The sequence below is a fragment of the Micromys minutus genome (genome assembly GCF_963924665.1).
Source record: "Micromys minutus genome assembly, chromosome: 18".
Lineage (NCBI taxonomy): Eukaryota > Metazoa > Chordata > Mammalia > Rodentia > Muridae > Micromys > Micromys minutus.
Genome location: NC_137953.1, coordinates 19,712,564 through 19,727,119, shown reverse-complemented (window position 1 = coordinate 19,727,119; position 14,556 = coordinate 19,712,564). Strand labels below are relative to the sequence as shown.

Below are 14,556 nucleotides of genomic sequence, written 5' to 3'. Positions count from 1 at the left end.
AAAATAAAATATGTTAATTAATATCTTGCTTAAAACATGGTTGTTATATTCTATCTATTTCCCTGCAAAATTCATGTCATTGTGTTTAATAGCTGAATAATATTATATTGTGTAGGTATACCTCATTCCTTTTATCAGTTTTTCAATTGGAGGGTATAGTTGGATCCTCAGGTGGTACTATGTCCAAAAATCTGAGAAACCTCCAGATTGATTTCCACAGTGGTTGTACCTACTTACAATCTCACCAAAATGGAGCAGTTTTCCTCTTTCACCCCATCTTTGCCAGAATCTGCTGTCACCTGAGTTTTTGATCTTAGCCATTCTGACTGGTGTGAGGCAGAATCTCTGGGTTGTTTTGATTTGCATTTCCCTGATGACTAAGGATGTTGAATATTTCTTTAGTTGCTTCTCAACCACGTGAACTCTCTCCATTGAGAATTCCTTGTTTTAATAGGTCTATTTGATTCTCTGGAGTCTAATTTCTTGTGTTCTTTGTGTATGTTGGATATTAGTCCTCTATCAGATGTAGGATTGGCAAAGATCTTTTCCTAATCAATTGTTTGCATTGTTGAACTAATGACAGTGTTCTTTGCCTTACAGAAGATTTGGAATTTTATGAGATCCTATTTGTCCATTCTTGATCCTAGAGTTTCCCTACTGAAAACTTTCTATACATTCCCCCCTCTCTTTGCTTTTAGGAGGGTACTCCACCACCCACCCAGCCACTCCATTTCATCTATCTGCCCAGGCATTTCCCTACCCTGAGGCATTGAGCCTTCAACAGGACCAAGGACTTCTCAACCCATTGATGCCAGCCATTGCCATCCTCTGGTACAACTGGAGCCTTGGGTTTAACCATGTGTACTGTTTTGTTGGTAGTTTAGTCCCTGGGGGCTCTGGGGGGGGTGGTCTGGTTTATTGTTATTGTTGTTCTTCTTATGAGGTTGCAAACACTTTCCAGCTCCTTCAGTCCTTTCTCTGATTCCTACAATGGGGACCCCATGCTCAGTCCAATGGTTGGCTCTTAGATTTCAGCTCTGTATTTTCAGGTGGGGCAGAGCCTCTCAGGAGACAGCTATATCAGGCTCATGTGATCTAGCAGTGGTGGGCATATAGAATAGTGTCTCATTTGATGACTGTATATGGCATGAATTTCCAGATGGGACAGTCTCTAGATGGTCTTTCTTTCAGTCTCTGCTTCACATCTTGTCTTTGTATTTTCTCCTGTGATGATTCTGTTTCCTCTTCTAAGGACTGAAAAATTCACATTTGGTCTTCCTTCTTCTTGAGCTTCATGTGGTCTGTGGATTGCATGTAGGGTATTCTGAGATTTGGATTAATATCCACTTATCTATGAGATCATACACTGTGTGCTCTTTTATGATTAGAATACCTCACTCAGGCTGATACTTTCTACTTCCATTCATTTACCTTACTTAGAGTTTCATGAAGTATTGTTTTTAATAGCTCAGTAGTACTTCATATCTTTCTTTTCAGTGTATTTTAGTTTAGTACCCAAGTAACAATCTGTTATCAGTTCTACATGATCTTGAGACAGGTTTCATGTGTAAATGTTGTGGTAGGTAAAATAACTTTGTTTAAAAAGTATAAGTGGTACTCATTAGATGTCTACCACATCACCTGTTAGAGCTAAAGTTTTATTTGGAAACTATTTTGCAAAGACCTGTTTGGGTCTCATCAAAAGACAAATATATGTAAAAACATGTGAACAGATGTTTAAAGATGTGGTTTAAAGCAAATTATTCACTTCAGCATGAGCATTTAGAAATTGATATTACATATTCTAACACATTGGTAAAGTGTATATGTCCAACATGATTGTAGTATATTTAGTATAAGTATTAACATATATTTAGGAGTATTCTTTTATATTAAAATGAGTCATTCTTACAATAATAAAAATCAGGATCCATATAATATTTCTCAAATATTTATACAAACTATAAATCTCAAAATTATAATTCTGTTTTAGAAATGGTTTCTTGGGTCAAATTATAGTTTGTTCTATTTGTTTGGTCACATAAATAACACACTAGTATTTACCCAATAGATCTATTATGACATATTTAAGGCATTTGTCATTTATATGTTACTTAAATTTACTCAATGTTTCATATGCTCAGTAGTATATAGTTATTCAGTGTATATCGAAAATGAATGATAAATGTTACAGAAGCCACGTCACAGTGAATTCTTATAATCTATGTCAACACAAAAAATCAGTGATAAAAAATACAGATCATGTAGAGCACTTTTAGTGAGCTTCAACAGGAAATCTTCTCAGCTAGAGAGTAAAACCAGCCTGTCTCATTTACTGGACTTGACAACATCATGCTTTCTTTATTATAATATTGAATCACACATTGAATAATATGTCTTATAACATCATATTTCATTCACTGGAAGGCTGATGGACAAAATACAAATTAAAATCAGCACAAATAAAGATAGAGATTAAATTTATCTACTCCTTTGTATATATGAAAATATGTCCTAAATTATATTTTTGTTTATACATAATCTCTAAAACTTTTCATATAAATCTGTATCATATTTAAATGTGTAATATGATACCATCTTTGTATATACAAAGATTTTTGCAATTACAAAAAAGGTAAGGAAAAAAGATAATTGACTATGTATCTAGTTAGCTCTATAGTAATTCATTAGATATTTTACTTAACCTGAATCAGTGGTTGTTTTATTCTTTTCAGTTAGATATCTATAGTGAAGAGACAAACTGGTTTAAAATGCATACCGGTTATCATTGGGAATAGTCAGAATAATAAAATAATTAATAATGTCATTGATAATTATTAATAAATAAATATGCTTAGAGGCATATTACCTATAGACTTCTAATTTTGTCAAGAGCTGCATGACATTGTGATTCTTCTTAGGTGCAATATAGAAACTACAACCTTTTGTAATTTGGAACAAGGACATTGCAGTGAATGCCAGGGATTGTGCTCTTACTGTGACACTTAGCCCATGTCAAGTATGTGCCACATATCTGGTTCTGAATCTTTCTTTTAAGAATGCATATAGTTCTTGTACTAAACATATAAACCTAGAGACTATCAGAGATCAAATGAGATATGACGATTCATTTGTTTTTATGTTCACAAGGACATGGTTGTCATCGTAGAACACACACACACACACACACACACACACACACACACATACTTCTTCATCACCTTCCCCAGTCACTTTGCTGCCCTGTGAGAATGTATGGTAGCACTGTAAGCCTACCCTTGTACCCCACACCCAACGCATGACAAACCACTGTAGCTCTAATTCTCATGTTATCTATGTATTTCCTCACCTTCATTTCCTGCTTGCTCCTTTCCAGTGCCTGTGTAAAGTCTGCAGGTACCTAAAGTTTTGCATCCTTCACTTCCATTTCCTGTTTCTACTATTCGCAGTGGCTCTGTGAGACCTGAAAGTGATTTCTACAGTTTCTCTGCACCACCCGCTTCTCTCCTTCTCGGTGCCAATGTAAATTCTGCCAGGGCCTGGAGATCTGCACCCTTCACCTACACTTTGTTTCCTTAAAGTTTCCCTAACAGACAACTCAGGCCTCTGTGCTTCTTTGTTTGCTCTTCCTTAGATTCCATATGTAAGTGAAGTCCTGCAGCATGCTATTTTGTGTGTCTGACTTATTTTATGAGTACAATGCCCTCAAGATTGATTCACACAGTGAAGTTGAATAATAGAAAACAATAACACACCGAGAGTGTAACCAGTTTATTCATAACCTGTTTACACAATAACCTTAGTACCCTTTTTGCTCACAGGTAGATTCATTCTGTTGCCAACTATAAACTTGAGACTCAGGATTCCTGGTGGAAACACTTTCTAGAGAGACATTCAAATAGCAGAAAATGGGATTTGACATTAATTAGTCATCACTAGACACATCTGTGCTTAACTATTTTTTTTTTTTTTCTGGACAAACAACTCTTATGAGTGAACTGGGAGGTTCACTATCATCCTTATAGGGGGCTTGATAAAAGTGTCTTAGGTAATGTTTCACTGCTTCAAGAAAAGGTTTTTTGCCAGTTCAAAAACTTGTATATGTTTGAATTCTCTGTAAATAAGATTGGGTATACTACTATAAAAGGTTAGGAGAAACCTTTTCAAAATTGGGAAACAAAAAATTCAATAAGAGTCAGAAACCATTAAGTTGACAATAGAATTTGAAAATCTATCTAGTCTGGGAGTGGGCCCTCAGAAATATCTGAGTATATCTGATTTACAAAAATAAAGGTCATTCTTTGATTGCTCAACTTCTTATAACTCTTACTTTATATTAGCCACTCTACTACAAATTCAAAGTATATAACCAGCACATAAAACTGTCTGCAGCATGCTCTTCCTGAAACAAGACTTTAAAGTACCATTCCTCAACAGCACTTGAAAGAAGTTATGACATATCCAAGTTCAGTGAGTCCCCTGTATTTAGGGCAGTATATTCCTGTGGTGAATACAGTGACGTCTTTAAGAGGAAGTACACCATTTTCAAGTAAATATTGCCAGAGTTCATGAAAATTTTATGTTATTGTTTAATAGAAACATTCACTTCTTTCTAGGAGCAATTTTTGATGAATCTGCTAAAAAAGACGATGAGGTATTCCGCACAGCAGTTGGTGACCTCAACCAGAATGAGGAAATCTTACAGACTGAGAAAATCACATTTTCTGTGACATTTGTGGATGGCAACAACCCCTTCCAAGCTGTTCAAGAAGGTAAGCCCACAAGTGATCCATTGTTTATTTGGCTTATGTTATTATTCAGTAAAGTGGAAGTGAAAAGAGAACCATAAGCCCCAATTCAGTAGAGCCATCACTCCATGTCATCTCAGCTAATTAGATATTACTTTTCAAGAGAGTTCTTACCATGTAAGGATTTACTCTATATTCAAAATTTGAATGCCTGTCAAATGAAAAATTATTATTTGGATTGAAATATGATGTGAAAGAGGATATATAATTTACAGTCAAGAGCTTTATGGTATTGTTATAACTTCAATGGAAATGTAATTTTGCCGTATAAAATGTCTTTCTATCAGAATTTTGCTTCGGATTTCTCTGCGATTACTGCTGCCTTGAGTGTTGTTACAACTTGCAATGACATTTCAGCTGTACAAATGCACTGCTTCAAGGCAAACCTGCAAATACTACCCACAAATCAGTGGGGCTGTACTGTGTTCCTAGGGTCCAGACTCTGGCTGTATTTCTCACCAGAAGTTTTCAGACATTAAAGCAGAATCTTTCCCTTTACATTCTCATGAGAGTGAGAATTAAAGTTCTCCTTGACAAAAGTAATCTGCTATGGTATTTCTCAGATTAGTAGAATTCTCTGTTTGAGTCCGATAATCTAATTAGCCATTAATACCCTTCTTTGCTAAAGCACTAGTTGTTGGGGAATTATTTCATTATGTTTGCTAAGAATCTAGATTTATTTTTGCCATTTCCCACATAGTTCAGTGTTGAATATAATTCCTGTCGTGATGGTATTAAGAAATGGAAGATTTGGAAGATGCTGAAGGCATGGTAATGAGACTTTATATATAGGATTAGTTCTTTTTAAAGAGGTAAATGGTGATGCTTCCTGCTTTGTCTTTAAAGGACAAAACAAGGAGGGAGTTTCTGTAGAACAAAAAGCTAATATACAGCAGGCATAGTCTGCTATCCCCCCTGAACTTCTCCCTTCAATATTTAGAACTATGAGCACTAACGTTCCATTCTTTGTGAGTTAGCAACTGAAACTTGTTTTGTTCTGATATTTTCACAGACTAAGACATTGATCTGTTTAATATTTTATTGTGGCTATACTTTTATGATAATGATGGTCAGAGTAATCCAGTCAACTGAATTGTTTGTGAAGTGTTAGAATAATTTGAAGAAGAAATAATAAAGCTGCATTGGCAATACAAATTAGTTTGGCAGGAAACAGTGTCAAAAGACTGATATTGAAAAGATGAGAAAATAACCCCATATGTTTGGAACATGGACCGCTTTTATCTACTACTATAACTTTTGATGTGTACATTGTTTTATAGGTAACTTATATGCAATTCTTTACATGTGTTCATAGATGGGATATGACATTAGTGTTCTAAAATGTTTTTTATTGCTGATTTCTGTTTGGATAAGTCACATTGTTTTTCATGAAATAAAAGAAAATAAGAATCAACTATTTTGAAAAATCCCTAAAAGGTGTGATTTATAATATGGCAGATTTTGATTATTTATAACTAGATATTAATGCAAGGCCAAAATAAAAATCCATGCATCTAAATATTGTTACATTAAAATTATAGTTTTACTATGAATAATTTCTGTGTTAAAAATTCACTTATGGAAGAATTTATAATATTTCAAATTAACAGTGAATCGATAAACCACTTGAAAAATATTTTAAAATTTGAGCAAGATATTCAGTTACTTATACAATATATGTTCTCTCACAGAAACATTCCCAGTGAACTCTTTGGGACTTTTTTGTCACCTAGTGCTTCAGGACCATGATTAGAGCATAAGACAAAGGTGTCTATGCCACTTATTTTCCACATCTTGATGTGTCAATGCTCTTGCCAAATCAACCTAACAAAAAGCACTGAGATTTTAAGTGTCTGCCTTGGTTGAAAAGGGACTTGAGGTTATGAAAGGTAAATGAAAGCAAGAAATCAGAAGGAAGCAATAATTTTCTTTTAGACTGTGTTGTGTGCATCTATACTTCTCTTAGGTCAGTTATAAAAAGAAAATTATTTCTAAACAGAATTGTAAGCCTTTAGAGAAGTTTGTCACACCAAAAGCAAATCGGGAGAGGTAATAAGTTGCCCAGATGGATTCTCCTAGATACCCTATAAGGATGAAGGAGGTTGACATATTCCTGAGAGGTGTCTGATACTAAAATAGATGTTCTGGACCGCTCTGGTAAAAATACAATTTAGAAATATCCCACAAAAACTATGCAGGATAAATGAAAAGGAGAACCAGTTTGTTAGAACCATTTCCTTAAATAATAGCAAGAAGATTAGGAGAAAATTTATGTCAAAAAAGATCCCATTGTGTGTGTATGTGTGTGTGTGTGTGTGTGTGTGTGTGTGTGTGTGTGTGTGTGTAAGAGAGATAGATCATCTCTTATTAGCTATACTATTAAAATCTATTTAAAATAAATTTAATATTACCAATTTGTTATAAGGTATAAAAGTTCGATAGTATTATTTTTATTATTTTCAAATAATTTCTAAAAATTTTACACAATTTAAGGGAAATTTATGTTTTATGTACATTTATTATAATGTTAAAGCATAATTCTTGAGAATACAACATCATTACAGAAGTAGAAATTTGATAAACAATGAATGATAAGAGAGATGTAACAGACATGCCATTCAAATACAAATCAGTTCTGATAGTTATCTGTACTTTATTTTAAAATTCCGTTAGCATAACCATATTAAGAGCAAATTTAGAGCTGGGATACCAAAATACTTATCCTACTATGGGTAGAAAGAAACATTCAGTTCCTTATAGTCACCAAAAGTTATTTTGAAGGGCCAAATTTAACATGTGATTTGTTTTACTGCAAATAGTTAATAATGGAAAATCTGTTTCAGTGAATTCTAGTTAACGTTGATAGTACTCATTAACTGACATTGTTCTCTATTAGTGCAATTGGACGACATGGTTAATATTTTATTGTAAACTTCTAAAAAATGTGTATCTGTTATTATTTTTTTCTTATAAAGAAAAACATTTAATTGGTTCTGGTTTATTGTGCATGGATTTTGTCTATTATCACCGTGGTGGGAAGCATGGCAGAGTGCAGGCAGACATGGTGATGGAGGACCTGAGCATCCTCCATTCTATCTCTAGGCAACAGGGAGAGACCACATAATGGTTACAAAACACTGTCAACTTTATATTCTTTGATAATCAATGACTGTTTTGATTGTATTTCTCATATTATAACTGTAACCTTAGTTCATACATCTAAGTGAGCAGTATAGAAACATTTGGTTCTGACAAAAACAATTTATAATTTTCTTTGAGCAAACCATTTTTGTTACTTCTGAGTCTCTTTTATAAATTATTCCTTTTATATAGTAAATTACTGTGTAGTAATGAAGGACAAATTATTTTTCATACTTTAGCAGAGGATTGTTTCTTGCTTTATTTCTTTATTTTTTGTTAGTTTTTAATATGTTTGTGGCAATGATATATAGATGGATTTTATTGTACTTTGCTTATGTTTCAGTCCATAATTGTTTTTTTTAACTTGGCTTTTTTTTGTACAAATTAAGGTATATCTGCTGTGAGGCAAGTAGTTTGCAAATGTCTTCTCCCATATTGTGAGCTGCTGCTTTACTAGATTGGTAGTTTATTTTTTTTCCTGTATGAAAACACTTATGTTGTGTATGATATCATTTGTAATGCTTACAATTATTTCCTGAACTCTGAGGAGCTTTTCAAGGAAGTCCTTGCCCCTTGCCTAGTTCTTTTTTATTTTAATTGAAAAACTTTATTTTAAAAACAAAGATAAATGTACAGATTTTAAAATCATTTTTGCATAACAGTATTTGAATACATTTTTGTCAGTACTTTTTTTTTTAACGGTTTGATAATATGCATTAACATCTTACTAGTTACAATGAGCATAAAGTACATGTGAAACAAGACATAACCTGGAAATAGTCAAAGTTTTCTTGGTGCGTAAAGATTAAGCATAATGATTTTTCATTATTTTTTGGCCTCTGTTTTTCTTGAACATCAAATAGTCTGTAAGTTGTTTCTGGGGTGTTCAGAGCTTCCTGGGGTTAGTACCAATTATCAGTGACTACATATTATGTCTGTTCTTTTGTGACTGGGTTACCTCACTCAGGATGATATTTTCTAGGTGCATCAATTTTCTTAAGAATTTCATAAAATCATTGCTTCTAATATCTCACTATTATTCCATTGTGTAAATATACCACAATTTTTGTATCCATTCATCTACTGAAGGACATCTGGGTACTTTCCAGTTTCTGGCTATTATAAAGAACTCTGCTATAAACATTGTGGTGCATGTGTCTTTGTTGTATGTTGCAGCATCACTGGCATATATGCCCAGAAGTGGAATAACTGGGTCTTCAGGTAGTACTATGTCCAATTTTCTGAGGAACAGCCAGACTGGTTTCAAGAGTGGTTGTACCAGTTTACAACCCCACCAACAGAGGAGAAGTATTCCTCTTTCAATTTATACTTTCCAGCATCTGCTGTCTTATGAAATTTTATCTTGGCCAATCTGACTGGTGTGAGGTGGAAACTCAGGTTTGTTTTGATTTGCATTTCCCTGATGAGTAATGATGTGGAACACATCTTTGATTGCTTCTCCACCACTCAATATTCCTCAGTTGAGAACTTTTTGTTTAGCTATGTACCAAATTTTTAATAGGGTTGTTTGATTCTCTGGTGTCTAACTTCTTGAGTTCTTTATATACCTTGGATATTAGACTTCTATAAGATGTGGAGTTGGTAAAGATATTTTCCCAATCTGTTGGCTCCCGTGTTGTTTTCTTAACAATTTCCATTGTCTAACAGAAATTTTGCAACCTCTTTAAGTCCCATTTATTGTTATTGGACCTTAGAGCAATAACCATTGCTGTTCAGTTCAGGAAATTTTCTCTTGTGCCTATGAGTTCTAAGGTTTTCCCTACTTTCTCTTCTAATAGTTTCAGTGTACCTGGTTTGATGTGGAGATCTTTGACCACTTGCACTTGAGCTTTGTACAGGATATAAAAAAGGGTCTATTTTCATTTTTCTGCATGCTGAGGGCCAGTTGGATCAACACCATTTTATGAAGAGGCTGTCTTTTTTCCATTGTACGTTTATAGCACCTTTGTCAAAAACCATGTGACCATATATGTGAGGGCTCATTTCTGGATCTTCTATTCTATTCCATTAATTCATGTGCCTATCTCTATACCAGTACCATGCAGTTCTTAACACAATTGGCTTGTAATATAGCTTGAGGTCAGGGATAGTGATTCCCACAGATGTTTTCTTGTTGTTGAGGATGGATTTCGTTATTCTAGGTCTTTTGTTATTCCAGATGAAATTGCACATAGCTCTTTCCAAGCCTATGAAGAATTGGGTTGGAATTTTGATGGGGATTGCATTTAATTTGTAGATTGCTTTTGGCAAGATGGCCATTTTTAAAATGTTGATCCTTCCAATCCATGAGCATGGGAGATCTTTCCATTTTCTGAAGTCTTTCTCGATTTCATTCTTTATAGGTTTGAAGTTCTTGTCATAACGGTCCTTCACTTGCTTATTGTCACACAAAGGTATTTCATATTGTTTCTCACTATTGTGAAGGGTATCTTTTCGCTAATTTCTTTCTCTGCATATTTGTCCTTTGAGTAGATGAAGGCTACTGATTTGTTTGAGTTAATTTTATATCCAGCCACTTTGTTGAACTTGTTTATCAGCTGTAGAAATTCTCTGGTGGAATTTTTGGGATCACTTACATACACTATCATGTCATCTGCAAACAGTAATGTTTTAACTTCTTTCTTTCCAATTTGTATCCTTTTGATTTCCTTTTGCTGCCTAATTGCTCTGGCCAAGATTTCCAATACTATGTTGAATAGGTAGGGCGAGAGTGGGCAGCCTTGTCTGGTCCCTAATTTTAGTGGGACTGCTTCAAGTTTCTCAGTGTTTAGTTTGATGTTGGCTATTGGTTTGCTCTATATTGCTTTTATTATATTTAGTAATGGGCCTTGGATTACTGTTTTCTCTAAGTCTTTTAACATGAAGGGGTATTGAATTTTGTCAAATGCTTTCTCAGCATCTAGTGAGATGAAAATGTGGTTTTTTTCTTTGAGGTTTTTATATGTCAGATTACTTTGATGAATTTCTCTATATTAAACCATCCCTGCATCTCAGTGATGAAGCCTACTTGATCATGTTGAATGTTCATTTTGATGTTCTTGGATTCGATTTGCAAGGATTTTGTTGAGTATTTTTGCATCAATGTTCATAAGAGAGGTTGGTCTGAATTTCTCTTTCCTTGTAAGATCTTTGTGTGGTTTAAGAACGAGGGTTATTGTAGCCTTGAAAATGAGTTAGGTAGTGTTCCATCTGACTATTTGTGGAATAGTTTTGAGAGCATTAGTTTTATATCGTCAATAAATGTCTGATTAGAATTCTGCACTGAACCCATCCGGACTTGGACATTTTTTGGTTGGGAGGCTTTTGATGACGGCTTCTATTTCTTTAGGTTTTATGGGATTATTTAGATGGTTTACCTAGGTCCTGGTTTAACTTTAGTATCTGGTAACTCTCTAGGAATTCATCCATTTCTGCCAGATTTTCCAGCTTTGTTGAGTATACATTTTTGTAGTAGGATCCGATGATTTCTTAAATTTCCTCAATTTCAGTTGTTATGTCTCCTCTTTCTTTTCTGATTTGGTCAATTTGGATACTCTCTCTTTGGCCTCTAGTTACTCTAGCTAAGGGTTTTTCAATCTTGTTAATTTTCTCAAAGAACCAGCTCTCGGTTTTGTTGATTATTGAATGATTCTTTTTGTTTCTATTTGGTCAATTTTTGCTCTGAATTTGATTATTTCTTGCCATCTTCTTCTCTTGAGTCTATCTGCTTTTGTTCTAGAGCTTTCAACAGTGCTGTCAAGTTGCTAATGTATGTTCTCTCCAGTTTCTTTTTCGAAGCACTCAGAGCTGTGAGTTTTCCTTTCAGTACTACTTCCATTGCATCTATATGTTTGGATATGCTATGTTTTCATTTTCATAAAATTTGAGAAAATCCTTAATTTTTTTTATTTCTTCTTTGACCATGCTATCATTTAATAAAGCATTGTTTAATTTCCATGTGTATATGTTCGTTTTGTTGTTATTAAAGACCAGCCTTAGACCATGGTGATCTGATAGAATGCAAGGGATTATTTCAATCTTCTTATACCTATTGAAGCTTGTTTTGTGACTGATGATATGGTAAGTTTTGGAGAAGGTGCCATGCGGTGCTGAGAAGAAGGTATATTCTTTTGTTTTAGGATGGTATGTTTTGTAGATATCTATTAATTCCAATTGGTTCAAGACCTCTGCTAGTTTTACTGGGTCCTTGTTCAGTTTCTCTTTTCATGATCTGTCCATTGATGAGAGTGGGTTGTTGAGGTATCCCACTATTATTATTTGGGGTGAAATGTATTTTTTGAGCTTTAGTAGGGTTTCTTTGATGAATATGGGTGCTCTTGTATTTGGAACATATATGTTAAATATTGAAAGTTCCTCCTGACAAATTTTCCCTATAATGAGTAAAAAAAGGTATTTTTCCCAACTGTTTTCTCTGAGATAGTGTCTGTCTTTGTCTCTGAGATGAGTGTGCCATATGCAGCAAAATGCTAGATTATGTTTATGTATGCAGTCTGATAGCCAATATCTTTTTAGTGGGGATTTGAATCAATTTATGTTAACAGATATTAAGGAATAGTGGTTGCTGTTTCCTGCTATTTTTGCTTTTGGAGGTTGAATTGTGCATGTGTGTCTTTCTTCTTTTGGTTTTCTTGCTTAGGCATTTTCTTGTTTTTACTAGGATGTAGTTTCCCCTCCTTGTATTGGGTTTTCCACCTATAATACATTGTAGTGCTGGGTTTGTGGTTAGATATTGTTTAAATTAGGTTTGTCTTATAATATTTAGGTCTCTCCATCTTTGGTGATTGATAGTTTTGCTGAGTATAGCAGCTTGGGCTGACACTTGTGTTCTCTTAGGGTCTGCATGAATTCTGTCTAGGATCTTCTAGCTTTCATGGTCTCTGTTGAGAAATCGGGTGTGATTCTGATTTGTCTGTCTTTATATGTTACATGACCTTTTTCCCTTACTGCTTTTAGTATTCTTTCTTTGCTTTGGGCACTTGGCCTTTTGACTATTATGTGTCGGGAGAAATTTCTTTTCTGGACCAATCTATTTGCAGTTCTGTAGGCTTCTTTTATGCTCATGGTCATCTCCTTCTTATGGGCAGGGAAGTTTTCTTCTATGATTTTGTTGAAGATATTTACTGTGCCTCTTAGTTGATACTCTTTGCCTTCTTCTATTCCTATTATCCTTAGGTTTGGTCTTTTCATTGTGTCCTGGATCTCCTGCACATTTTGGGTTAGGAGCTTTTTGGTTTTTGCATCTTCTCTGACTGTTTTGTCTATGTTTTCAGTGTCGTGTTTAGCCCCCAAGATTCTCTCTTCTATCTGTTGTAGTGTGTTTGAGATGCTTGCATATGCGACTCCTGATTTCTTTTTTGGTTTTCTACCTTTAGGGTTGTCTCTTTTAGTGTTTCCTGTACTGTTTCCATTTCCTTTTTAAAGTCCTTCTTCCATTCCTTCAACTCTTTGGTTCTGTTTTCCTCTAGTTCTTTGAGTTCTTTGAGTGTTTTTCTTGTTTCCTCTTTAAAAGCTTCTAATTCTTTATACTTTTCCTCCCTTTATTGTTTAAGGATATCCATCATCATCTTGAGGTATAATTTCTGGTCTGAATCTTCTTTTTCTGGAGTGTATGGCATTCAGCTGTTTGCTGTGATGGGAGAGCTGGGTTCTGGTGTTGCCATGTTGTCTTGGGGTACGTTCTTTCACTTTCCTCTTGCCATCTTGGTGTCTGTGATTATACATGGTTTTGTTGTAAGTGATTGGTACCAGTCTTTTCTGTGTACCTTGCCTGTGTCCCTGAATCTCCACTCTTCCTGGTAGCAGACAGTCTGAGCATTTGGTCCATACCCACAGGCCCTTCAGGTAGAACCTGCAGGGTTGCTTTCCTCGCTCTTTCCGCTGCTCAGGCCAGACCTCTCTGTGCCCTGGCTTCTTACAGCGGAGTATCACCAGGTCTGTGTTCCTGGACCTCTGCTGTTGCCAGTGGCAGATGGCCTGAGCGTTTGGTCAGCAAGCCCCTTTTCATTATTTTGTAATATATTTTGATACCTAAGGTATTTTTCTGCTTCCATTTGATATATAAGAGGGTAGAACACCATATATATTTTTAAAACAGCCAATTAACTATGTGTGAGTAGAAATTTAAACCAATTTAAAATGTTCAATATGTAGTTTAATCTATTATGATTCCAGGACATGAATTAATTCTTTTAATTCTTTTATAATTCAAGCAAATATCAACAAAAAAAACAAGCAGGAACTTAAAATTAGTGTATGTTTTAGTTACAGCATTAAATTCAACAGTGAAATTATGTGTGTGTATGTGTGTGTGTGTGTGTGTGTGTACACAAGTGTTAGAGATTGTAAAATATCAAGTGTCTAAGCTTTCAGAAGTATTGTAGAAAATTCACATGTTGATATGTATGTTTGTTACATATTTATATTTTTTTATACTTAGAGCATAGTATACTAGAAGAATTCTGGTCTGGATAATAAATCCTTACACTGTATAAATCACTTATATCTTTCAACCTTGGAATATCTAATCAGTTAAAAATGAAAAGTTCAGCAAATGCATGGTTTATGATTAAGGCAATTTGACCCTATG

The 14,556-nt window shown here is 34.5% G+C and overlaps 1 protein-coding gene across 3 annotated transcripts in view; it reads left to right on the top strand.

Moving 5' to 3' along the window:
- The window catches only part of GRID2 (glutamate ionotropic receptor delta type subunit 2), a gene marked incomplete at both ends in the record, with an annotated part of 1,350,985 nt that overhangs the window by 224,047 nt on the left and 1,112,382 nt on the right, over nt 1-14,556 (top strand). For all 3 annotated transcript variants that reach the window (XM_080932483.1, XM_080932484.1, XM_080932482.1), the window contains one exon: nt 4,617-4,772. In XM_080932483.1, the coding sequence (XP_080788609.1) occupies nt 4,617-4,772 (156 nt within the window). The remainder of the gene's footprint in view (nt 1-4,616; nt 4,773-14,556) is intronic.